At 39.0% G+C, this 25819-nt stretch overlaps 1 protein-coding gene across 1 annotated transcript in view; it reads right to left on the bottom strand.

Annotated features, from left to right (window-relative positions):
- Positions 1-1137: 1137 nt before the first annotated feature.
- Positions 1138-25819, bottom strand: part of LOC149145507 (GATA transcription factor 28-like) — a 227125-nt gene continuing 202443 nt past the window's right edge. The window contains exons 6-7 of the mRNA XM_089450569.1: positions 2027-2101; positions 1138-1724 (exon numbers count right to left, since the gene is read on the bottom strand). Coding sequence (XP_089306695.1) covers positions 1635-1724; positions 2027-2101 — 165 coding nt within the window. The 3' untranslated portion in view covers positions 1138-1634. The remainder of the gene's footprint in view (positions 1725-2026; positions 2102-25819) is intronic.

Genomic DNA, 25819 nt, shown 5'->3' with positions numbered 1-25819 from the left:
CTTTCTCATTCTTAAAATAGGTAACTAGTCAGTCATAATATTTAATATCATAAATAGTTCTTTTAATCATTCTTCACATCGGTTCCTTCACATTTCAAAAGACTAACTTGTGGCTTTCACCCCCATAAATCTTCTCGTGCACTTCCTTAAAATATTTTAGCTTCATTTGTTTCGGATGATGGGTCGTAGAGTGTCCACTCAAAATGCCATATGTTTCAAATCCATCTACACAGTATATTTCCATAAAGTTCATCAATCAGATTTCTTTTAATTTTCTCATCCCATGAAAATTTATTATTTTTCGTAAAAGCTTTTGTTGGACGCTTTCATAAAATGGATCACTCTCTAAAGAACACACTTTGAATTAGATGCCACAATCAAAGCGGCATATTTCCATCAAATTCCCAATGGAACTGCGCTTTGGCCTCAATAAGAGAATCAAGTCCACCAGCGATACAACCTAGGTCATATACATGGAAAACACAACATAGCCCACATTCCAAAGGACAGTTTTTTGTTTGGATGTTACGATAGCCTAAGTAATTACATTCTTATGTTCTACACAATACATCTTAAAATCAGTCGAATCTATTTACAGTGGATAAAAACTTAAGGAACCAAAAACACATGAAACACAAACGGATAGAAAAGGCTCAAATGCATTTTTCAATGTAGAAACTGAGAATAGTTATATACAAAATTCAGTAAAATGCATTTTTCAATGTAGAAACTGAGAATAGTTATATACAAAATTCAGTAAAGAGGGTGTATAACATACATATTACAAACTTTTGGAGCCTCGAAAATGAAGCAAAATGTATTAAGAGTATTTGGTGGGCAGTTTGTAATTTAAAGTCCACAAGAATAGAGTCATAGACCGTGGCTTCAGCATTGTTGCAGTTAAACACTATAGTAATGTTGAGATTGAAAAGTTGAGGGCACTGCAGGACGTTGAGAGGTGAAAGCGTTGCAGAAACTGGGAGGTTAAGTTGTGGGCTTGTTCAAGTTCTGCGAGATTAGGTGTTGGACAGTTGAGCTGTAGAAGATATATTGTCACTGATGGTTTCTTCTGTAATTAGCTTTTAGAGTAATTCTCGGAATGAGAAGTGTGTAATAACTGAATATTGTAGTTTACAATTAGCACTCCGAATTCTTGCATTCTATGTTTACGTCACGTTTACTTTACATGGAATGCTGCTTTATTTGTTGAATACTATTATTTTACATGTCCTGTGCATGAAGCAGGGCCAACAATATGTTTGAAGATTGTAGCTAATGCAATTTACCAGGGCCCTATACGAGAATTGTTAATGTATGAATACTTCAGGGCCCTATACAAGTTTTCAGTTATAAATAAATTATACTAGTGCTCTTACATGACTTTACCATTTTCGACTTGGGGAATACCTAAAATAATGAGCCCCCTACAATTCCTCCTCCATTTCCCATTTCCTACAATTACTTCCCCTTGTGGAAATTATTCTAACCCTTCTGAAGGATAATTTCATACAGCATTTCCACACACATTTAGATTTAAAAAGGTTTGAGAGCATAAAGCACTAAACAGTCACCACCCTGCTGAGAGTGAAGACAAATAATTACTTGTCTTTAAACAAGCATTTCTGCACCAGATGTCATGATGAAATATGCTCATTCGTTGGAACAGTGACACTATGATTTCTGTCACCCACCTCGACCTCATGGCTCCCTCCCCTTCCATCATTCTGTTTCATGTGAACAATTCAATAGAGGAAATTATGGTTGAATCATAGATCATTATGGCAGATACAGAAAAGGTAGCATCGAATGAAGTGAGGCTCATACAATAGATACAACCTTGAATAAAGGTAAGTCCAAAATGTGCTAAAAGGCTGAAATAAACTCTCACCAATGCTTCTATGTCTCAATCTGAACATCTTTACTGTTCAATTGTTATTTAAAGCTCTTTTTTTAAGACACAATGAGAAATAATTTCAAATAAATTGAGAGATATTTTTTAACTAAAAAAGAATTTCAAAACAAAAACCTGTTCATGTGAGCTCGAAGGTTGATTCTGGCTCCCCAACGACGATGGGTTTTTTGAAAGATCCCTCAGCACCCCCTACAAGAATTAAAAATTAGTTAGCAGCTTTCATGACTACTTTTAAATACAGAAATAAACAGGATCCATAAAATGTTGATGGAACCCTAGAATGGTTGTTGTATATTGCAGAACCAGTGTATAACAACTTTGGTTTAAGCTATATATTGGTTTGGGAATACCTTAGGGACTTAAATTTATTCACATATGTAATTTCAAGTCCCACAAAACATGTTTTATCAATTGAAGACACTAGGATATTTGATTTTTTCTCTCTATTTGGGTCTTACATTCCTTGGAAGTAACAAATATCACATTTGCCATAGAATTAATATGATATTTATCTGCTTACTGAAAGGGTAGTTGGGCTCCCATGATGATGTCAGTAGTCATCAGTGACAATGCCACCCCTGACTGCATCATGTATCCCCAGTGACTAAAGTATCTAAGGCTTATAGAAAATGATAAAACACAAGACAACTTTGGACCTATTCCAAAAGCGAACAGTGTTAGGACCTAGTTTCCCCAACCATAACTCAAATAAATTAAATTAAATCAGGTAGCACAGACTTGGTTCCTTGTGGCAAAATGAATTGCACTCATATGCTTTTAAAAGAGAAAACTGAACAGTGTTGACACAAATGAAATAAAAAGCATTGAGATTAGTAAAGCTGTTCTGTGGATAGGCTTAGTATTCAAATCCCCTTGGGCCATTCCATATACACCCTGTTACCCGTTAGTTTCACTTCAGATTACCACATTTTCCGTGTCTGATATGGTCCAGCATATGAGACAATCTCGTGATTATCTTGAGATGATGCCAGAGCCCACAGTTCCGTGATTAGTTGTGCCGTCACAATAATTTCTATTCTGTATCATGATCTACCAAGAGTGTATCTTATGTGTTATACTAGAACATGTTTATGTTGAAATTTGGTACCGGAGGACAGGTGGTTCCCTAAGGCTTTGATCTTTGGCCTAGGGAAAAGTGTCCAAAAGAATTTAATTTTTCTCCTAAAGTGACTTTATAATTTTTATAAACTCAAATCTAATTTAAAAGTGACTTTAAGTGATAAAGTTACTAAAGTCTAATTTTAAAGTGACTTTAATAAAGTCAATGTAAAATTAAAAAGCGAAAGTGACTTTGGAAATAAATGACTAAGTGGGTCTTTATTAAAGTGGGATGAATTAAAAAATAGAAAGTGAGATTTAAATGAGCATTTAATCTCAGCCCTAGATCTCAAACTATTTCAGCCATTGGATTTAGGGATTACCCAAAAGTCACTTAGGATTAGATTAAGGGAGGAAAAGGTCATTCATTCTTTCATGAGCAGATTGAGAGAAGGAGAGCAAGAGAGCAAGGGAGATTTCTGGACAGTGAGGAGGAGGAGTTTCAGCAAAGCAGAGTTTTAGCAAGTCCGTACAGCAGAGTTTCAGCAAGGCAGAGTTTTAGCAAGTTCGTACAGCAGAGTTTCAGCAAGTCCGTACAGCTGAGTTTCAGCAAGTCGAGGGCAGAAATCCGTACAGCTGTACTGCTATTTTCCGAGGAGGTCGTACAGCATTTATTGTTGTTATGTTTTGCTGATTGCAAGTTTTCCCAGTTGGCTGTGAGGCACGGAAAACGAGATAAGTTGTAAAATTTGCTTGCTGATTTTTGCTGAATATTTCTCACTGTAAAAAGCATTTTTCAGAAATAAGAAAGAGCTCTCGAACTGGGTTTCCCCAAGAGTTGTAGGGGGGTTTTCCAGCGTCATCTTGACAAAAAATCACTGTGTTTAAATGAGTTAAATGGCTGTTTGTATGTGTTGATATTTATATTTCTGCATTTTCCAGCATTCTGTAAAATTTCTAGAATTTTTGTTTTCAACAAAATTTATTTTCCAGTTGTTGAATGTATGGATATGGGAAAGGGCATTTAACTATTTTGGAGAAATAAGGTGAAACTGAAAACCGGCGTGAGAAATGAGAAATTTTTACATGGTATCAGAGCTTGAGTGCTGAAGTGCAGTTTGGGACAGCAAGGAGGAAAATTACAGCCTGCTGATTTTTCACTCAGAAAATTCCAGCAAGCTGATTTTTCACAAATAGCAGTTTTATCCTTACAACAGCAGTGCTATTTTTCAACTTTAGAACAGCAGGATGTCATTGGGATTGAGGGTGGGGGATAGGTTGGATGGGCACAGCAATTACAGCGTTTGGAATGAGAGAATGCAGAGTATCTTTGAGGAGGCAGAAGTCTGGGACATCATGGTGCATACCACACAGAACCCTGTTGTTGTGCCTACTGATGCTACTCAGTTGGCTGAGTATAATAAAAAGAACAACAAGGGTAAGAGACTAATTCTAGACGGAGCCAAAGACCATTGCATTCCTCATGTGAGAGGAAAGAGAAATGCCCATGAGATGTGGACAGCATTGTCCAATCTCTACCAGAGTACCAATGAGAACCAGAAAATGGTCCTGAAGGAGAAGCTTAAGACTATTAAGATGGGTAATGATGGTGCAGTGGATATCTCACCAAGATTACTAATGTGAGAGATGAGTTGGCAGCAGTTGGAGAGGTCATTCCATCCACTGAGTTGGTGTGGATTGCAGTGAATAGCCTCCCCCGTTCATGAATGAACTTTGCTGATGGGGTTTGTGCACGTGAGACCCTTCCCACATGGGAGAGGTTTTGGGATGATTGCATTCAGACAGAGATCAGGAAAGGTCAGCTTGAGGCAGCCAAGCCAGTTAAGCAGGATGAGGATGTAGCACTGTTGGTAGGAGGCAAGAAAGGCAAAGGGAAGAAGCAGGCTTCCACAAGCAATGGTGGAGGCAAAAGTAAAGGTAAACAGGATAACACACAGAAGGACTATTCCAAGGTGAAGTGTTGGAATTGTCAAAAAATGGGAAACTATGCAGTTGTGTGTCTGGAGAAGAAGGAGGGGAAGAACCAAAGCATGGCAGCTTCAGCAGAGGTTGAGGACTTTGCAGATCGTTTTGACCGGGAGTTTGCGTTCACTGCGTGTAAGTCCTCTAGTGCAGGATCACCTGCCACACAGGTTCAGAGGGAGCGTGCTTTTCCCTTGATTAGTGGAGCATCTTCGGGTATCTGGTATGTGGACAGTGGGGCTTCACGTCATATGACAGGAGTCTGTGAGTACTTCTCGGAGCTTTCAGAGAGTGGCACTGATATAGAGGTAGTACTCGGTGATGACAGAGTTGTTAGAGCAGTCGGGGTGGGGACACTGACATTTCAGAGGGAGTCCAAACCTCCCTTGAAGGTGATAGATGTTCTTTATGTGCCAGGGATGAGGAAGAACCTCATATCCGTCTCAGCTTTGGAGGACAGAGGATATGAGGTACTGTTCAGGGGAGGACAGGTGTTGATGTATCCCAGGGGCACTCCAGCTGATTCAGCTAAAGTGATAGGTGTACACCATGCAAAGGTGTACAAGTTTGCATTCCAGCCCCTTCTAGCATTGAGCAGTAGTACCGACAGCAGAGCTAGCAGTTCTGAGCTGTGTGAGATTTGGCACCGCAGGATGGGGCATATGTATCATGGAGCCTTGAGGACATTGCGGGAGATCACTACAGGTGTGCCAGATTTCAGTACTGATCACTTTGATACTTGCAGAGGATGTGCGATGAGCAAGTTTGCCAAATCCCCTTTTCCCAGCAGTGACAGCAGAGCGTCTGGGATACTTGATTTGATTCATTCCGAGGTGAGCGGTCGGATGTCTCATGTTTCCTTGAGCGGATATGAGTACTATGTTTTATTCATTGATCACCACTCCAGGAGGACCTGGATTTATTTCTTGAAGACCAAGAGTGAGGTCTTCAAGCGGTTTTAGGAGTTTAAAGCTCTTGTGGAGACACAGACAGGTCGGAAGATCAAGTCCCTGAGGTCGGACAATGGGGGAAAGTACACCCTTAGAGAGTTTGTTGACTATTGTGCGGAGGCAGGCATTAGGAGGGAGTTCACTGTTCCTTACAACCCCAAGCAAAACGAGGTTGCGGAGAGGAAGAACAAATCCATCGTAGGGGCTGCCAATGCCATGTTACATGATCAGGGGTTGCCATTGTTCTTGTGGGCAGAGGCCTGCAACACAGCTGTTTATTTGCAGAACAGGAGTTTGCATCGTGCCTTGGGGCACATGACTCCGGAGGAGGCTTTTTCTGGGAAGAAGCCCAATATTGGTCATCTTCATATCTTTGGATGCATTACATACTCCTACATACCCAAGGAGAAGACGACCAAACTAGAGTCCACGACAGAGAAGGGTATCTTTGTGGGCTACAGTGAGACCTCAAAGGCCTTTCGAATTTACATTCTTGCACAGAGGAAAGTTGTTGTCAGGCGGGATGTGAAGTTCGAGGAGGACAGGGCCTTTAGGAGGTCACAGGAGTTAGAGTATCTGGATCAGCCAAACCCTCAACAGCAATTGAGTCAGTCGTAGGGATCCAGTGGGCAGGGATCAGGAGGATCCGGAGGTACATCTATGAGGATGTCAGGTCCGTCAGTGAGCAATGGCTCGCCAAGCCAGAGGGGTGGTACTCCGGGCAGCATGCAAAGCAGTTCACTAGGGAGTCCACTGATGGACAATTCACATGGTACCTCAGCTTCTACAGGTTCAGGTGCAGGCAGGAGGACAGCAGACAGACAGTCAGGAGTTCAGGCTCCTGATGATGATGAGGAGGAGGATTTTCATTCTCCAATGGGAGAAGTACGCTCAGTGAAGAGGAAGCCCAAGTGGCTTCAGGACACCTTGAGAGATGCCACATCTGTTGCTGAGCCTAAGAGGTCCGTCAAAGAGAGTAGACCACCTGAGAGGTTTTTTAGCTATATGATAATGGTTACCAGCATCCTTGACTCTGAGCCTTCTAGCTATGAGGAGGCAGCTAGCCATCAGGTCTAGAGAGAGTCCATGCAGGAGGAGTATTCTTCTATCATGAAGAATGATGTTTGGGAGGTGGCGCCGAGGCCTGAGGGCAAACCTGTGGTTACTTCCAGATGGCTTTACAAGGTAAAGCATGCTGCATATGGCAGCATTGAGAAATTCAAAGCGAGGTTTGTGGCTAGAGGGTTCTCCCAGGTAGAGGGAGTTGATTATGAGGAGACCTTCGCTCTCGTGGCTCGATATACTTCGATCCGCTCCATTATATCGATAGCAACAGAGATGGGTTGGAAGATCCACCAGATGGATGTGAAGACTGTGTTGACCTCTACCGGTCAACTACCCATGCAGTACACCCCCTTTTTCTTTGCAAGAAAGGGGCAGCACCTGATCAGCGTCTCCGTGCCATCCAGCAGTCATCAGCAGCTTGATCATTTTGATTGTAAACCCAGTCTGCATGTATGAATTGTAAATAATCTTAGCAGACATGAGTCGTGTATGTGTATTGCCTAGGTGGACCTAACTCTCTAGTGGTAATCTACGTCCCGGAAGGTTTTTCGTCTCACCGATCCATGGATCGGCAGAGTTTTCCTTCAAACCTGACCCCAAAGCCAGGATGGATTTTGTCATTAGAACTTTAGGAGAATCCTAGTGTGTTGATCTGCTAGATTATAGTTGTGTCGCAGAACTGGGTGTTTTGTGAGGGTCTGTATTAAGTGGGTTTGTCCCCTTGAGATGTAAATTGTAAAAAGTCATCATGAAATGTGTCTTGAGGGTTGAAAATGTTTTAAATCCCCTCGTGAGTCCTAAGTCCTAGGTCCTAGGTGATGTTTCCAAAGGCTTAGTTCGATGATCCATTTAAAAAAAATGAAATAAAATAATAAAATAAATAAAAATTAAGAAATTTTAAAATTTTAAAATTTTAAAAATGAAATAAAATAATAAATAATAAAAAATTTTAAAAATTTTAAAAAAATAATAATAAAAAATTAATTGAATAAATCGACGGATGAGATCAAGAGATGTCTTGATCCTCATCAACGGTCGAGATCATTTCTACATGGATCATTCGAACTAGCCGTTGGGATCATTTCCTTTATATAGGGTCTTAGGTGGTCATTTCAGATTCCATTGGATTTGTGAGTCCAAGACTGAAGAAGCTCTCTTGTAAATCTGTTTTTGGTTAATAAAAGAAGACTTTGGGGTCCATATCTTGCTGGTGTTACTCTCTTAAAATGCTGTGAGATTGTTTTAGTTTCTGCATATTTTATTTTCAGTCATTGATAATAGCTTTTTTTAAGAGTATTGTGAGCACAGGTATCTTGTTCACTTGCTAGGGTTTGGGTGCTGTTAGGGTTTCTAAAGTAATGGCAGGTATCTCCATTACTTACTGAGATCTAGCAGCATTCTTGCCCTCTTTACTGATGGTTGTTTCTGAGCTGTGCAGAAAAACCCTTGCTGAAGAAGATTTGGTGGGCGTTAGGGGAAGTTCTCGGCTGAACCAGCCAACTCCCACAAGCATTTTTTGTTGAGCCCAGCTGGATTTGATCCTGGGTCTATCATTCGGTTTATTTTTCTAAGTTGCATGAGAGATTTTCTGAAGTTCTTCACAGTGAAAACCTAAAATTTCTGTTCTTTAAAATATTTTCGTGCTTGTTGCTGAATCTGGCTGTTAAGGGGCCAAGTTTGTACATTAGTCAGCTATTCTAGGGTTTCAAATTTTTTTTGTTCTAGGGTTTTATCTTTTCTCTTTATGCAGTTTTTATTAGGTTTTTGTTTTTTTTTTTTGCAATTGCAGGACTGCCGTCAAGGTTGACACGCCGACACACTGTGCATAAGCAGCAGATTTCAACGTGAGGCATTCTTTGGTTGCTGGTTTATATATGCGTGAGATTGCGTCCTTCAGCCTGCAAATAAAGAGTTGATCCCTTCTCCCTCAGCGAGCGCATCTCCTCAGGCGTCCTCATTTTAATCTGCAGTCACATAAATCAAGTCGACATTCTCTCAAGCAATCCCATTCGCCAATAGTCGAAGCTGCCAAATGTGTTAAGGGGAAAACGTATCTATTCCTGCGGCTACATCTTCCACCTATCAGACAAAAAGAAATATATATATCGCTGAAGCAAACCACGAATTTCGGGTGGTCTATATCCTTGAAGAACGCAGTGAATGAACAGTTCAATGTGACGACGATTCACCTAAAGCATCTCACTGTTCAGCGCAGTGGTTTCCAGGAAACCCAATTCAACATTTAAATGACCATCTGCGTAACTGTTTCATGACGTTGATCTGGCAGCATCAAAAATTTTTGGGTTATATGAACTCAGCCGACTCGTACTCCTCACCGCGATTTGCTTTCAAATACTGGCACGAGATTTTGTCAGGCGATAGCATTCCTATAGCCAAAGTTTCATCGTCCAGCGCTCTCGGTCCAGGTAAAAATCCGCACAGGAATGCTATTCTCGCTCCAAAGTGCTCAGAAACCACGAAATTGCGAATTTGACGCCAAGGTATCTGAATTGTAAGGAGGCTTGCGTTTGATCTGGTACATTTCCTTTGCTCTCACGGTTTCAGTCTCGCTTCAGTCCGCCGACAGGTAAAACCGATTCATCGCCGCAGGTAACGTCTCATCGTTCAGCGTTTTTTTTATTTTCGATATACAAATGCCTGTGTTTCTTTTCTTGCTCAGGTTCTCATTTTCGGTCTCACCGCATTGGCATATCACTGTTTCGATTTTGTCGTTGTGTAATAGTCTTTGCGTCTTAGTTTACGTCTTAGCTTCTTTGGTTCCGTTTTATTTACTTTAGATTCTTTTCTTTTTATTGTACTTTAAATATAAAATAAATATAAAAAAAAAATGCCAGCGTAGATTTTAATTAGGTTTTAATTTATTTAAAAGGTTTTGTATAGTTTCGTTTTATAGATTTTATGTTAGGTTTTTTAGATTTAACGTATTTAGATTTTAATTCTTTTTTAGTTTCATATAAATTCATAAAAAATCAAATAAAAAATGCATTTGTTGTTTAGACTTTGTTTGATTTTAGTTAGAATTTAACTTGATTTTAAATTTTTAGATTTTAAATTTTTTTAATAAATCGTTTTGTTTTTTTTAGATTTTTATTATATGAAAATAAAAAAAAGGGATTTATTTAAATTAATTTAGGTTTAGTTTTATTTTTAATATAGTTTAGTTTTTAGAATAATTTCCAGTTTTCATTTTTAGATTTTATTTAAAAAATAAAAAATAAAATTTTTTTTCGAAAAATATAAAAATTTTTGTGGAAAATTAGTTTTGCCGGTTTCAGTGGCTTTTCATGTTATATTTTTCATGCTGAGATCTAAATCTTCAAGTCGAGATACGAATAGGATATCTGGTCAATGGTTTATGACTCGTGGTGGTTTAAAGCATTCATCTTTTAAAATTTTCAATTGTTGGATATCGTTTTGGTCATTCTAAGAGCATTGTGATTTAGCTGATGATAGATGATTGCTGTTCATGGTCCATATTTTTATATCGTTTAACAAGTAATCGTTTCAACCACAATCTCTTAAGGCACTGGTCTGCTAAATTAATCAAATCCATCGAGTGCTTTTTATATCGTATCTCGTGTCTCCCAACCAACTGGTCGACAATTGGTCTCATCACCTCACAGGGACTACCCCCCTTAGCCGCGGGAGAGACTTAAACAGAGGGATCGGGGATCAGAGTGACATCCCCCGGTCTGAGCGTTGTCGTGTCAATCTGCGCGACAACATTTTTTGGCGCCGTTGCCGGGGACTTTGTTTTCTCGGTTTTTCAACATCTTTTCATCATTCATCGTACATCTTTCTATCATTCGTTTGAGCCAACAACGCCAACATTTTTTTGGCGCCGTTGCCGGGGATAGAGTTTTTCTGTCCTTGGTTTTTCAACATCTTTTCATCATTCATCGTTCATCTGTCTATCATTCGTTTGAGCCGGCAACGACAACATTTTTTGGCGCCGTTGCCGGGGAAATTGTTTTCTCGGCGTTTCAACGACAATCTTCCTTCTCATTTTTATCTTTTCATCCGGCCCGGCAACGCCAACATTTTTTGGCGCCGTTGCCGGGGACAGAGTTTTCCTGTTCCTGGAGTTTCATCGACATTCATCTTCTCATCTCTCATCTCTCAGTTGAGCTGGCAGATTCAATATTTTTGGCATCTTTTCATCCCATATCAGCAGCATCTCTTGGGGTTGTTTCTTGTTTGGGTGGCGACTCCATTTTCTCATTTTTCCCAGACAAGAAGCCTTCCTCATATTTGCTTGTGATTCCTTTTTGGATCTTAGAATCAGATTCATTGTTCAAGTGGCGACTCCACTTCTTTCATCTCTTGATTTTCTTGAGCAGAGATCTAGTTCTATCATTCATCTAATCCCTTATCATTCATCATGGATTATTCATTTAAGCCATGTCGTTTTACTGAACGTCTCCATGATTTTCCGGAAGATGCCATTCCTAAGTTACCTATGTTCTCGGGTGGTGATCCAATCGCTGTTAGAAGGCATCTAGTCTTGTTTACTCGCATCATGATCATATACTGTAGATCCCCTCAGTTTAATCATGAAGATATCAAAATGCGCCTATTTGTCCTTTCTTTAGAAGATGATGCTTTGAATTGGTTTAACAATTTTCCAAAGGAATCTTTCACTTCTTTAGAAGACATTGTTGATGCTTTTAAGAATAGATATGGTTATCCAAACAGCTTGCCTTCTGCCTCTAAAATTGTGCAACAGAATGAAAGTAATTTGATAAGCGGTCCAGCTGAAAGATCCCAAGACGATTCATCATGTCAGAATGTGTCATCCACCGGAAATATTGCAGATCAAGTTCATGATAGTGAAAAATCAGGGACAAATGACAATGAAAGGGAAGAGCAAAAGCAAATTTTACGAGACCTAATGATGCTGGTGAGAAATATGGAAATCAATCAAACTAATTATGTCAATGATGTGAAAACTTTATTCACCCACCTGGAAAAACGTAATAGGGAGATTGAGGTCACGCAAAATCAGCATGCTAAAGAAATTGAGGCCATGAAAACTAAATATGAAACAGAAATTGGAAACATGCATAGCAAGATGTCAATCTTAGAGGAAAATATGGTGACCATGAAAGCTGATCATGATAGGGAAATTGACTCTATGCAAAACAAGTTACTAAGTATGGAAGAGGAAATGACTATCATGACGTTCAATCATAATAATCAGTTGGCTGACATGCAAGCGAATCATAAAGAAGAAATAAATTTCATGCAGCATTACTTGATGGACATAAAGGAAAAGAACAATAAAATGATAAAAGACATGGAAGAACACCATGTCAGACAAATCAATGCTATAAAGGTTGAACACTCTAGTCAGATGGATTCCATTAAAATACAGGTTCAAAGGTTTCAGCAATTGGAAGATGAAAGAAACCAGGTAACATCAACAGATCAGGAGCCTTCTCATGTGCTGCAACAAGTTTCATCTTATTATGAGGAGGTTATTGATTCGATTGAAAGATGGTTGATTGAAGGTGATCCAGACAGACTTAAGAATGATAAAGATCAGATGCAAGACAGACATGTCACGCATATCTTACATACTTCATCTGATAGTTTTGAAACAGAAAGTACCAGATCATCAGTAATTCAACCAGCCAGAAAGAAAAAGCGCAAGAGAAAGAAAATGAGAAGAAGATTTGACGCATCAGATGGCCGCGAGCAGCTTGATTTTCGGATAGGAAAGAGTCCTACCATATGCAAAATTGGACATGGCACATCCGACAAGCAGCCGACAGATTTGCCTAAAAGCAGGCAAATGCTCAGTATACACTATATTGAACACATCTGATGTCGTAGGGCATCCTTTGTATCGTATTTCTAACCCTACACCTTGTCTTTTCAGCATTTCATTTATGTTTTTAGGATTAGATTTACTTTTCATGTTGTTAGTTCGTCAATAAATGAAGAGCTTTTATCTTCCCTGTGCTTAATGTATATGATGATTTTGGAATGGACGCTACTTATTTTTATCTGTGTTGTATGGGTGTAGATTCTAGATTCTCACATTCCTGCAAGCAGCAACGTGTCCCCAAGTAGAGCCAGATGTTGACTTCTACCGGTCAACTACCCATGCAGTACACCCCCTTTTTCTTTGCAAGAAAGGGGCAGCACCTGATCAGCGTGTCCGTGCCATCCAGCAGTCATCAGCAGCTTGATCATTTTGATTGTAAACCCAGTCTGCATGTATGAATTGTAAATAATCTTAGCAGACATGAGTCGTGTATGTGTATTGCCTAGGTGGACCTAACTTTCTAGTGGTAATCTACGTCCCGGAAGGTTTTTCGTCTCACCGATCCATGGATCGGCAGAGTTTTCCTTCAAACCTGACCCCAAAGCCAGGATGGATTTTGTCATTAGAACTTTAGGAGAATCCTAGTGTGTTGATCTGCTAGATTATAGTTGTGTCGCAGAACTGGGTGTTTTGTGAGGGTCTGTATTAAGTGGGTTTGTCCCCTTGAGATGTAAATTGTAAAAAGTCATCATGAAATGTGTCTTGAGGGTTGAAAATGTTTTAAATCCCCTCGTGAGTCCTAAGTCCTAGGTCCTAGGTGATGTTTCCAAAGGCTTAGTTCGATGATCCATTTAAAAAAAATGAAATAAAATAATAAAATAAATAAAAATTAAGAAATTTTAAAATTTTAAAAATGAAATAAAATAATAAATAATAAAAAATTTTAAAAAATTTTAAAAATTTTAAAAAAATAATAATAAAAAATTAATTGAATAAATCGACAGATGAGATCAAGAGATGTCTTGATCCTCATCAACGGTCGAGATCATTTCTACATGGATCATTCGAACTAGCCGTTGGGATCATTTCCTTTATATAGGGTCTTAGGTGGTCATTTCAGATTCAATTGGATCTGTGAGTCCAAGACTGAAGAAGCTCTCTTGTAAATCTGTTTCTGGTTAATAAAAGAAGACTTTGGGGTCCATATCTTGCTGGTGTTACTCTCTTAAAATGCTGTGAGATTGTTTTAGTTTCTGCATATTTTATTTTCAGTCATTGATAATAGCTTTTTTTAAGAGTATTGTGAGCACAGGTATCTTGTTCACTTGCTAGGGTTTGGGTGCTGTTAGGGTTTCTGAAGTAATGGCAGGTATCTCCATTACTTCCTGAGATCTAGCAGCATTCTTGCCCTCTTTACTGATGGTTGTTTCTGAGCTGTGCAGAAAAACCCTTGCTGAAGAAGATTTGGTGGGCGTTAGGGGAAGTTCTCGGCTGAACCAGCCAACTCCCACAAGCATTTTTTGTTGAGCCCAGCTGGATTTGATCCTGGGTCTATCATTCGGTTTATTTTTCTAAGTTGCATGAGAGATTTTCTGAAGTTCTTCACAGTGAAAACCTAAAATTTCTGTTCTTTAAAATATTTTCGTGCTTGTTGCTGAATCTCGCTGTTAAGGGGCCAAGTTTGTACATTAGTCAGCTGTTCTAGGGTTTCAAATTTTTTTTGTTCTAGGGTTTTATCTTTTTGCTTTATGCAGTTTTTATTAGGTTTTTGTTTTTTTTTTTTGCAATTGCAGGACTGCCGTCAAGGTTGACACGCCGACACACTGTGCATAAGCAGCAGATTTCAACGTGAGGCATTCTTTGGTTGCTGGTTTATATATGCGTGAGATTGCGTCCTTCAGCCTGCAAATAAAGAGTTGATCCCTTCTCCCTCAGCGAGCGCATCTCCTCAGGCGTCCTCATTTTAATCTGCAGTCACATAAATCAAGCCGACATTCTCTCAAGCAATCCCATTCGCCAATAGTCGAAGCTGCCAAATGTGTTAAGGGGAAAACGTATCTATTCCTGCGGCTACATCTTCCACCTGTCAGACAAAAAGAAATATATATCTATATCGCTGAAGCAAACCACGAATTTCGGGTGGTCTATATCCTTGAAGAACGCAGTGAATGAACAGTTCAATGTGACGACGATTCACCTAAAGCATCTCACTGTTCAGCGCAGTGGTTTCCAGGAAAACCAATTCAACATTTAAATGACCATCTGCGTAACTGTTTCATGACGTTGATCTGGCAGCATCAAAATTTTTTGGGTTATATGAACTCAGCCGACTCGTACTCCTCACCGCGATTTGCTTTCAAATACTGGCACGAGATTTTGTCAGGCGATAGCATTCCTATAGCCAAAGTTTCATCGTCCAGCGCTCTCGGTCCAAGTAAAAATCCGCACAGGAATGCTATTCTCGCTCCAAAGTGCTCAGAAACCACGAAATTGCAAATTTGACGCTAAGGTATCTGAATCGTAAGGAGGCTTGCGTTTGATCCGGTACATTTCCTCTGCTCTCACGGTTTCAGTCTCGCTTCAAGCCGCCGACAGGTAAAACCGATTCATCGCCGCAGGTAACGTCTCATTGTTCAGCGTTTTTTTTATTTTCGATATACAAATGCCTGCGTTTCTTTTCTTGCTCAGGTTCTCATTTTCGGTCTCACCGCATTGGCATATCATTGTTTCGATTTCGTCGTAGTCTTTGCGTCTTAGTTTACGTCTTAGCTTCTTTGGTTCCGTTTTATTTACTTTAGATTCTTTTCTTTTTATTGTATTTTAAATATAAAATAAATAAATAAAAAATGCCAGCGTAGATTTTAAATAGGTTTTAATTTATTTAAAAGGTTTTGTATAGTTTCGTTTTATAGCTTTTTATGTTAGGTTTTTTTTTTTAGATTTAACGTATTTAGATTTTAATTCTTTTTTTTAGTTTCATAAAAATCAAATAAAAAAAATGCATTTGTTGTTTAGACTTTGTTTGATTTTAGTTAGAATTCAACTTGATTTTAAATTTTTAGATTTTAAATTCTTTTAATAAATCGTTTTGTTTTTTTTAGATTTTTATATGAAAATAAAAAAAAAAGGGATTTATTTAAATTAATTTAGGTTTAGTTTTATTTTTAATATAGTTTAGTTTTTAGAATAATTTCCAATTTTCATTTTTAGATTTTATTTAAAAAATAAAAAATAAATTTTTTTTTCGAAAAATATAAAAAATTTTGTGGAAAATTAGTTTTGCCGGTTTCAGTGGCTTTTCATGTTATATTTTTCATGCTGAGATCTGAATCTTCAAGTCGAGATACGAATAGGATATCTGGTTAATGGTTTATGACTCGTGGTGGTTTAAAGCATTCATCTTTTAAAATTTTCAATTGCTGGATATCGTTTTGGTCATTCTAAGAGCATTGTGATTTAGCTGATGATAGATGATTGCTGTTCATGGTCCATATTTTTATATCGTTTAACAAGTAATCGTTTCAACCACAATCTCTTAAGGCACTGGTCTGCTAAATTAATCAAATCCATCGAGTGCTTTTTATATCGTATCTCGTGTCTCCCAACCAACTGGTCGACAGTTGGTCTCATCACCTCACAGGGACTACCCCCCTTAGCCGCGGGAGACAGGCTTAAACGGAGGGATCGGGGATCAGAGTGACATCCCCCGGTCGGAGCGTTGTCGTGTCAATCTGCGCGACAACAGACTGCATTTCTCAATGGCTTCATACAGGAGGAGGTGTACATTGAGCAGCCACAGGGCTTTGAGGTGCATGGGAAGGAGTCCTCTGTGTGCAGACTGAAGAAGGCCCTTTATGGCCTGAAGCAAGCTCCCAGAGCTTGGTACTCCATGATAGATACGTACTTGCAGGGGATGGCTTTCACAAAGAGTGAGGCAGATCTAAACCTTTACTATATTGTGATAGGTGAGGAACCTCTCATTCTGGTGCTGTATGTGGATGACTTGGTCATTACAGGTGCAGAGAGACTCATAGAGCACTACAAGAGAGATCTTGCGACAGAGTTTGAGATGAAGGACATCGACTTGATGCATTACTTTTTGGGTTTGGAGGTGTGGCAGGGGGAGGGGCATTTCTTCCTGGGGCAGGGGAAGTATACTACGGACATCCTTGGCAGATTCCACATGGAGGATTGTAAACCCATGTCGACACCGATGATCACCAACTGGAAGAAGCTTCATGCTTCGGATTCCGAGTTGGTGGATCCCACATTGTACAGGCAGTTCATTGGTTCCTTGATGTATTTGGTCAATACTAGACCAGATATTTGTTTTGCAGTCAACACGATGAGTCAGTTTATGTGTGAGCCTAGGAAGGTTCACTGGGTGGCTGCAAAACACATTTTGCGGTACTTGCAGGGGACAGTGGATTATGGTCTAGACTACAAGCAGGGGGATGGAGTGAAATTGGCAGGTTATACTAATTCTGATTGGGCAGGTTGTGCTTCTGATAGGAAGAGCACTTCAGGTTGCTGTTTTGGGTTGGGTTCGGTAGTAGTGTCATGGTTCAGCTAGAAGCAACAGTCAGTAGCATTGAGTTCAGCGGAAGCAGAGTATATGGTAGCCAGTCTAGCTAGTTGTGAGGCCATCTGGCTTCGCAAGATGTTGTTTGGCTTATTTGGTCAGTCGTTGAGACCTTCAGTGATTCACTATGATAATCAGAGTTGCTTTAAACTCACAGAGAATCCAGTATTTCATGACAGGTCAAAGCATATCGGGATCAAATATCATTTCATCAGAGACTGTATTCAGAAGGGCGCTGTAAAGCTTGAGTATATTCCCACTGATGAGGAGGTTGCAGATATTCTTACCAAAGCCTTACCATGGGGCAAGCATTACTACTTCAGAGACAAGATGGGTGTGGTGAAAAACACTTTCCTCGGTAAAAGGGAGTGTTGAAATTTGGTACCGGAGGTCAGGTGGTTCCCTAAGGCTTTGATCTTTAGCCTAGGGAAAAGTGTCCAAAAGAATTTAATTTTTCTCCTAAAGTGACTTTATAATTTTTATAAAGTCAAATCTAATTTAAAAGTGGCTTTAAGTGATAAAGTTACTAAAGTCTAATTTTAAAGTGACTTTAATAAAGCCAATGTAAAATTAGAAAGGAAAAGTGACTTTGGAAATAAATGACTAAGTGGGTCTTTATTAAAGTGGGGTGAATTAAAAAATAGAAAGTGAGATTTAAATTAGCATTTAATCTCAGCCCTAGATCTCAATCTATTTCAGCCATTGGATTTAGGGATTACCCAAAATTCACTTAGGGTTAGATTAAGGGAGGAAAAGGACATTCATTATTTCATGAGCAGATTGAGAGAAGGAGAGCAAGAGAGCAAGGGAGATTTCTGGACAGTGAAGAGAAGGAGTTTCAGCAAGTCCGTACAGCGGAGTTTCAGCAAGGTGGAGTTTCAGCAAGTCGGAGTTTCAGCAAGTCCGTACAGCGGAATTTCAGCAAGTCGGAGTTTTAGCAAGTCCGTACAGCGGGGTTTCAGCAAGTCCGTACAGCGGAGTTTCAGCAAGAACGTACAGCTGAGTTTCAGCAAGTCGAGGGCAGAAATCCGTACAGCTGCACTGCTATTTTCTGAGGAGGCCGTACAGCATTTATTGTTGTTATGTTTTGCTATTTGCAAGTTCTCCCAGTTGGCTGTGAGGCACAGGAAACGAGATAAGTTGTAAAATTTGCTTGCTGATTTTTCGCTGAATATTTCTCACTGTAAAAAGCATTTTTCAGAAATAAGAAAGAGCTCTTGAACTGGTTTTCCCCAAGAGTTGTAGGGGGTTTTTCCAGGGTCACCTTGACCAAAAATCACTGTGTTTAAATGAGTTAAATGGCTGTTTGTATGTGCTGATTTTTATATTTCTGCATTTTCCAGCATTCTGTAAAATTTCCAGAATTTGTGTTTTCAGCAAAATTTATTTTCCAGTTGTTGAATGTATGGATATGGGAAAGGGCATTTAACCATTTTGGAGAAATAAAGTGACACTGAATTGTACAGGTTACTATAACTAGAGAACACACTTATTTTATGCCTAAGCATGGATCTACCTATGTGTTTGTCACACTTTGGCCTCAATGGTCATCTCCCTAGCACTTTGAGGATTCTTGACATGTATTTAGCACTAGTGATCATTCTACATATTTTTATGCAAAGACACCTTGAACCACCCTCCATCATAGTGCTCAAGGCATTTGTTCAGATTGCCTTAGGCACTTAAGGGCTATTCTTCATGCACATGGACCATTCATGCCATGCCATGCCACAATTCATAAAGAACTCATCCATATCACCATTTATGGATGCCGTTGTGGGCCTTTTCAACCCTCATAGGCTTATGAGAGGTGGTTAGCATGATCTAGGAAGGAAGTTACACATCGGAGACCTCACTCATGATTGTTGGGCACTATTTTGGATGAACCATCCTGTCTTGGAGCATTCCACATGCCACATGGGTGGACTTTCTTTCTCGTGTGCATAGTCATTGGCCTATTTTGGTGGATTAATCTTCATTGGAGAGTTATCTTGAGGTAGTTGCATTGAACCATGGATGGATGTTCGCCTCACCTCAACTCTATTTTGCTACTTTTGGTGGGATGTCTCCCTCACTTGGGAGAATATTGTACATGTGGCACAACTAGTATGATCTTTTATGTATTGTTGACTTTGTCCCCATAGTTGGGCGGGGGAACATATCTTTTTAAGATCCTTCACTAGATCTAAGGAGAGAAAAATATTATTATAATAAGAGGGTTGTTGAAGCCTCCCCTATAAAATAGGCTCCCCCTCACAAAATTATTTGTTGTTGATTGGCTAAAGAGAATACCACTTGGCAACATCATCATTTTATCATTCTAGCAATATATATATATATATATATATCAAGACATTTATTACAAATATATTTCTTCTTCAATAACAAACAGAACGTTGTTGGTTTACTACATTGGTATCAGAACCATGTTAGGCTTCCAATACATGGTTAGGTCCTGAAATCATGGACACATTTCAAGGGATGAAGGGATTTTCATAAATCTCAATTAGAATTGTTACACGAAATAAAAGGATTACTCACAAAATCGCTAGAGGATTTTGCTACTTTTGGTGGGACGTCTCCCTCACTTGGGAGAATATTGTACATGTGGCACAATTAGTATGATCTTTTAGGTATTGTTGACTTTGTCAATTAGTATGATCTTTTATGTATTGTTGACTTTGTCCTCATAGTTGGGTGAAGGAACATGTCTTTTTAAGATCCTTCACTAGATCTAAGGAGAGAAAATATTATTATAATAAGAGGGTTGTTGAAGACTCCCCTATAAAAGAGGCTCCCCCTCACAATTATTTGTTGTTGATTGGCTAAAGAGAATACCACTTGTTGAATATCTACCTGTTGAGGTGATTTGGTGTTAATTCAAGCTCTTCTCCCTCAGTTTCTATTCAATGCTTAATGATTGATTGTGAATTTTTAAGTCTTCTACAAAGCTAGCAAATCGATCCTTGAAGGGTAAACCTACCACTTGGAAGGAAATTGCTGTGAAGTAACTCCTACCCTATCTTCCTTTGTTAGTTTCGTAAATGTTGTTAATTCCTTGCTTGTTTATCCCATTATGTAACAAACATAATAATAATAAAAAATAACATATAAGAAAAGGTGTAAAGGTGTGCCTTATCCACAAAGGCACGACTCTTCATATGAAAGGGCACTCCACCTAGTATTTATGTCGGGGACCCCTCATTTGCAACATCATCAATTTATCATTTTATCAATTAAATATCTATCAAGACATTTATTACAGATATAATTCTTCTTCAATAACAAACAGAACATTGTGTGTTTACTACATTGGTATCAGAACCACAATAGGTATCCACTATATTGTTAGGTCCTGAAATCATGGACACATAATTTCATAAATCTCAATTAGAACTGTTACAAGAAATAAAAGGATTACTCACAAAATCGCTAGAGGATTTTGAAACACCAGCTTCAGCACCTACAAGAGATGCTGACATGGACATCAAAGAAACTAGCAGCAAAGAATGTTCTAACCAAGAAAAAGATGTCCATAAGATTGGAAATGCAAAATCTATAAAGAAGACACCTGCAAAGTCTATTAAAATGGATACGAGCAGCAGTGAGAAAGAAAGCTCTAAAAGTGATAAAGAACCAAAACTAAAACGGCAACAAAGGTCCAACAACCAGAAAGGTTGTTCCTATGAGGTCTGTTCAAATGAATACAAGCAGCAATGAGGAAGATTGTTTCCAGCAGATTCCTGAAAATTTAAGTCAAAATTGGGAACTAGGGACAAATCCCACTTTGGACAGCTCCTCTGGGGAAGATAATTATGGCATTGAATTCCTCTTTTCAACAGGCCAAAATTGACCTAAAGATCATCGAATTTGGATAAGGAAAAATACTTATTTATTTAAAAGAAATTCCACATGTCATAACCTTATTAAGGCGGGAAAATTGAAAATTTGAAATTCAAATTTTGCCTCCAAAATTCAACGTCGGCTTCACCTCCATAAGGGCAAATTACTATATATATTGGCATCCCTCATCCTCATTAGACATCATCCGAAAAAGGAGTGTGTTCATCTCTTGGGTAACCACAGCTTAGAGAAGCAAGGAGGACGTATTGTTTGGATCTGTTCTTTGGCACATTGGTCTCCCACAAGTCCGAGTTAGAAGCAGACAGTTAGCCACAGGCTTGAGGGCAATTTTGGGTAATGCTTTTGGCATGGTTTCTGCGCTAGTATCTATCCAAAAGTGCAAGCAGTTAAGGCAGAAGACCTCAGAGATCTAGCCGCAGTCTTGAGAGGCCTGGCCTGTTTGGTTCGTTTTTCTTATGACTGTGCAGGCCGAGTTTGGGAGGACCAGGCAGCATTCAGGGGAAGCTATATGGGCAGATTTTCCAGCAAGTTCTGTGGGCTTATTCTCTGTGACAGGAGTCGTCGTAGTTCTGGTTTGGGGAGGGTCAAGCCCTATTATGTGCAGATCTGAACATGGAACAAAGCTAAAGATAAGGGACCAAGTCCCTTACTAAACAGCGCAGTATTCAAGGCCTAGAAGAGGAGGACTAGCATTGAAGTTGAAGAGTTTTAAGGCATAGATTGAGGACTGTCATGGGTGCAGGAAGCCCTAATCAGAGGGGCCGAAAAATTCAGAAGTCTGCACAAGGCCAAGACCAAGAGAAGCAGAAGAGGTCTGCTTTGATCTCTAGTCGGGGCAAAAGTCTGAAGTACAGACTTGTCTGGGCTATCTCCTTTGTATTTGGACAGTGGTATTGGCAAGTCAATCTAGACTCCTTATTGTACTCTCTCTTTCTCTGCTGAACATTTGATTAAAATAATAAGAAGAATCGATAAAGGGTTTTCCCCATCATGGGGTTTTTCCCTCGCTTGTGCCATATCCTTGTGGTCTTGGCTTGTCTTATGCATTTAACATTAATGTTCTTTCATCAGTTACTATCATATTTTAATGATGAATTTGAATTATGGGCTAATGAAGTAACTGTCTTAAGCAAAAAACATGTTAACTCAAATTAACATGGTATCAGAGCTCAGGTTAAGACAAACCCAGATGGAATAAAAGGATAGACATCACTATAGGAAGAACATGATCCAGAAGTGCAATATTCAGAGAAGAGAGGATTTTTGCTTCACCTGAAGCTTTTGCCCATTTACATGCACCTCCTCTTCTTAAAGGGATGGAAATGAGAATCCCTCAAATGAAACGATGCAGTCAGAGCCCTCATAATGAATTCCAGACAATAGTACTTCCATCTGTATGCAGTACTGGGCACCTTTCAAACCCTTATTCGTTGTTGGCACCTCTGTTGTTTTTGTAAAGGAATATCTTGTGATCCATATACATCCAAAAGATGTTTGATCTCAAGCAGCCAACTTGAAAATCGTATGGGTAATACAGTGCAGATTGCCACACATGGTGCAACTGACTGGACGTATATGAGAGGATTAGCTATTTTAATTATTATGAAGGCTGGCATGTTCCTGATTTTCAAAACCATCATTGAACTTGTATTATGAATAAATATATAGGAAATAATGTAAAATAATGTAAATGATAATAATCGTAAATAATGATTAGTTAATTAGTAATTAGGTTGAAGACTCATGTCTAAACGAAATATGACTCTCCATGAAGAGACACCTGCTTGGTATATATGCAAGCTTCTCACTCTTATTGTATCAATCTTTTATTCATACATTTAATATATAATATTTGTATCCTCGTGGATATTTTTATATTCCAAGTCTTCTGGAGTAATTAATCTGAAGAAGGAACTTTGTTCGCTTCATTTGGTACCAAAGTAGTCGATCCTCTGGCCGCTCCACCGCTACACAGAGTCGTGTTCTCCAATCCAGGTCTTTGACTGTCAAATTCATCAACATTGTTGTCGTTGAAGCATTGAAGTGTTGAAGCTACAAGAATTTGGAGTTTCTCCATTTCGCTATCAAGCATTTGGCCATTCAATAACAATAATAATAATAAATTTATATATATATATGGAGAGAAAATAAAAAGTCAAAAAACAAATATTAAAAAAAATCAAATCCAAAAAAAGAAAAAGCCAAAAATGAAAATAAAATAAGTACATATAAAGATTCAAAAAAAAAAGATTTAAAAAATAAATAAATAAATATAATCCGATGTAAATTTTGAAGGAGAACATTCATATATATAAAAAAATTCTACATTATTGATAAAAAGTGCATGATAAAGTTAAGAGGGAACCTTTCCAAATATATTTAAAACTATACGTAAGAGAAAGAAGAGTAAATCATATTATTTCATTAAGTGGCTTACAAGCCCCTGGTTTTAAAAACCCATGGTAATTGCCCATGGTATTTTAAAAGTAAAAGAAAAACAAAAGGAATACAAAATCTCTTTATGTGAACGGTAAGTTTTACATTTTATGTTGAGAACATTAACCGAGGTTTTAGAAACCCATGGTAATTGCCCATGCTATTTTAAAAGTAAAAGAAAAACAAAAGAAATACAAAATCTCTTTATGTGAATGGTAAGTTTTACTTTTTATGTGGAGAACATTAAATGACTCAAAAGTACATAAGTGAACATATATTTTATATTATACCCCAAAGAGGTGAATAGCCAATTTCACTAGGGTTGTAACTTTTCAAAAAGAAAAAAGAAAAAAAAATATTATAAATAAAAGATATATAAAGAGAAGTATTATATTATAAAGGGGTATTTAAAGAAAAGTTCAAGTCATAAAATTATTGAAAATATATAAGTACAAAGAGGGTATTATTATAAAAAGTTACTTAAGGAGAAAATATAAGTTGAATTAAAGTTTAAAGAGTTATATGAAAGTTAAAAAGTAAATACAACGGACAATAAGATATTTAAAAGAAGCCAATTGAAACAATATTTAAATATTATTTTTAAAGTACAAAGGATAAAAAAGCGTAGGTAGAACTATATAAAACGAATACAAAGGAGCTATGAAATATTAAGGTATCCATAGATAAATTGGATATTAAAAAATTAAAAGGATAAATAAATATAATAAAAAGAAAAAAAAGAGGCCAGATTACATATATATTGAAAAGATTCAAAATTCATAAAACATTATTAGTAAAAAAATACAATAAAAAATAAAAGAGTTAAATTATATATATATATATATATATAAGAGAGTCTATATAAAAAGAAAGGGAGGAGGGTGAAGTAAAGGAGTCACGAGAGAGGACTCATTGGCTTTGTTTACGAGTTGAATGGCCTGGGAGGAGACGATGGAAGAGATGGAATGGAGAATTGGCTTGGGTTAGGGTTTCATCTGGACACTGAAGACTACAGCAACACCGATGCCCACGACTGCACCTCCTAGCCCTCCCATACAACAGCCCCGTATCTTACCTCACATTGCCATTGAGCCGTCACGGTTATCCTTTCACTTTTACTACCTAGGTTTTTACCCTCTTCCTCCTCGACTCTACCCCGCCTGCTCCTGGTCACAACAACGACAGGCATCCCTAGGTTTCGGAGGTAGCTGACACGGGAAAATCGCAACGGTTATGGAGGAACTTGTCGCCTACCTGGAGAACCCATTTGCGGGTACCTCCATTTGGACATCTCCCCAGGTAAATCCAGCAAGTGGCTACACCTACGGCTGCGAGTTCTCTGACACTGTTGCTTCGCTGCCCTCGATCTCAGGGCCTTCATGTTCGGTGGTTACCCTCACGGAGGTCTCCCCCTCCTTGCCAGACCTCATTGCTCAGCCTCTGTCGCCTTCCACCCTAAATTTTGTTGACCAAACCTTGGAACCTAGCTTCGGAATATCCTCGGAGGGCCTCACTTCTTTTCCATCTTCCGCTAGCTCTCGTGTCCCCTCAGCAGCTCAATCCAGCAAACCTGTCACCATCGCACCAGGGCATCACCCAACACCGCCCTTCACGCCCCCCCCCATCTGGAAATTTTACTGAGATTCCCCCCATCTCCAGTCTTCTCATCTGAGCCCCATTTGGACATCCCTATACCTGTGACAAACCCTACCCAGAGCGACTCCCAGCCTACCTTACCCGACGAAAGATCCCGAAAAGCAAAAAAACAAAGGGTTTTGAAATCAAAGGCTATTGAGGTTTTCCTGCGTTTAGGCGAGGACTTTCAGTGGAGCGAAGCCATGGACACAGCCGACCGAGTATTGGTGGGAAGAGTCAGGGGCCGGTTCTACAATGCCTCAAGGATGAAGCAGTGGGCGACGGAGGTTTGGGGTCATCATCTGGCTGAACCACCGTTTGTCCAAACCTTTATCAGGGGATGGTTCGCACTCCGTTTCGCCAGGGCAGAGCATACCAATTGGGTACTCTCAATGGTTTGGCATCTGGAATAGGCACTAATGCTCCTTCGAAGGTGGACTCCCCTCTTCGATCCAAAACGGGAACAACTTGGAGCAAGCCCTCTTTGGGTCTGACTACCTGGCCTGCCACTACAGTTTTGGTCCAAGACATCTTCAGACGCA

Source organism: Pinus tabuliformis, chromosome X, assembly GCF_031772625.1.
Source record: "Pinus tabuliformis cultivar Carrire ecotype Pingquan chromosome X, CPIR1, whole genome shotgun sequence".
NCBI lineage: Eukaryota > Viridiplantae > Streptophyta > Pinopsida > Pinales > Pinaceae > Pinus > Pinus tabuliformis.
This window is presented reverse-complemented; position numbering and strand designations above follow the sequence as displayed.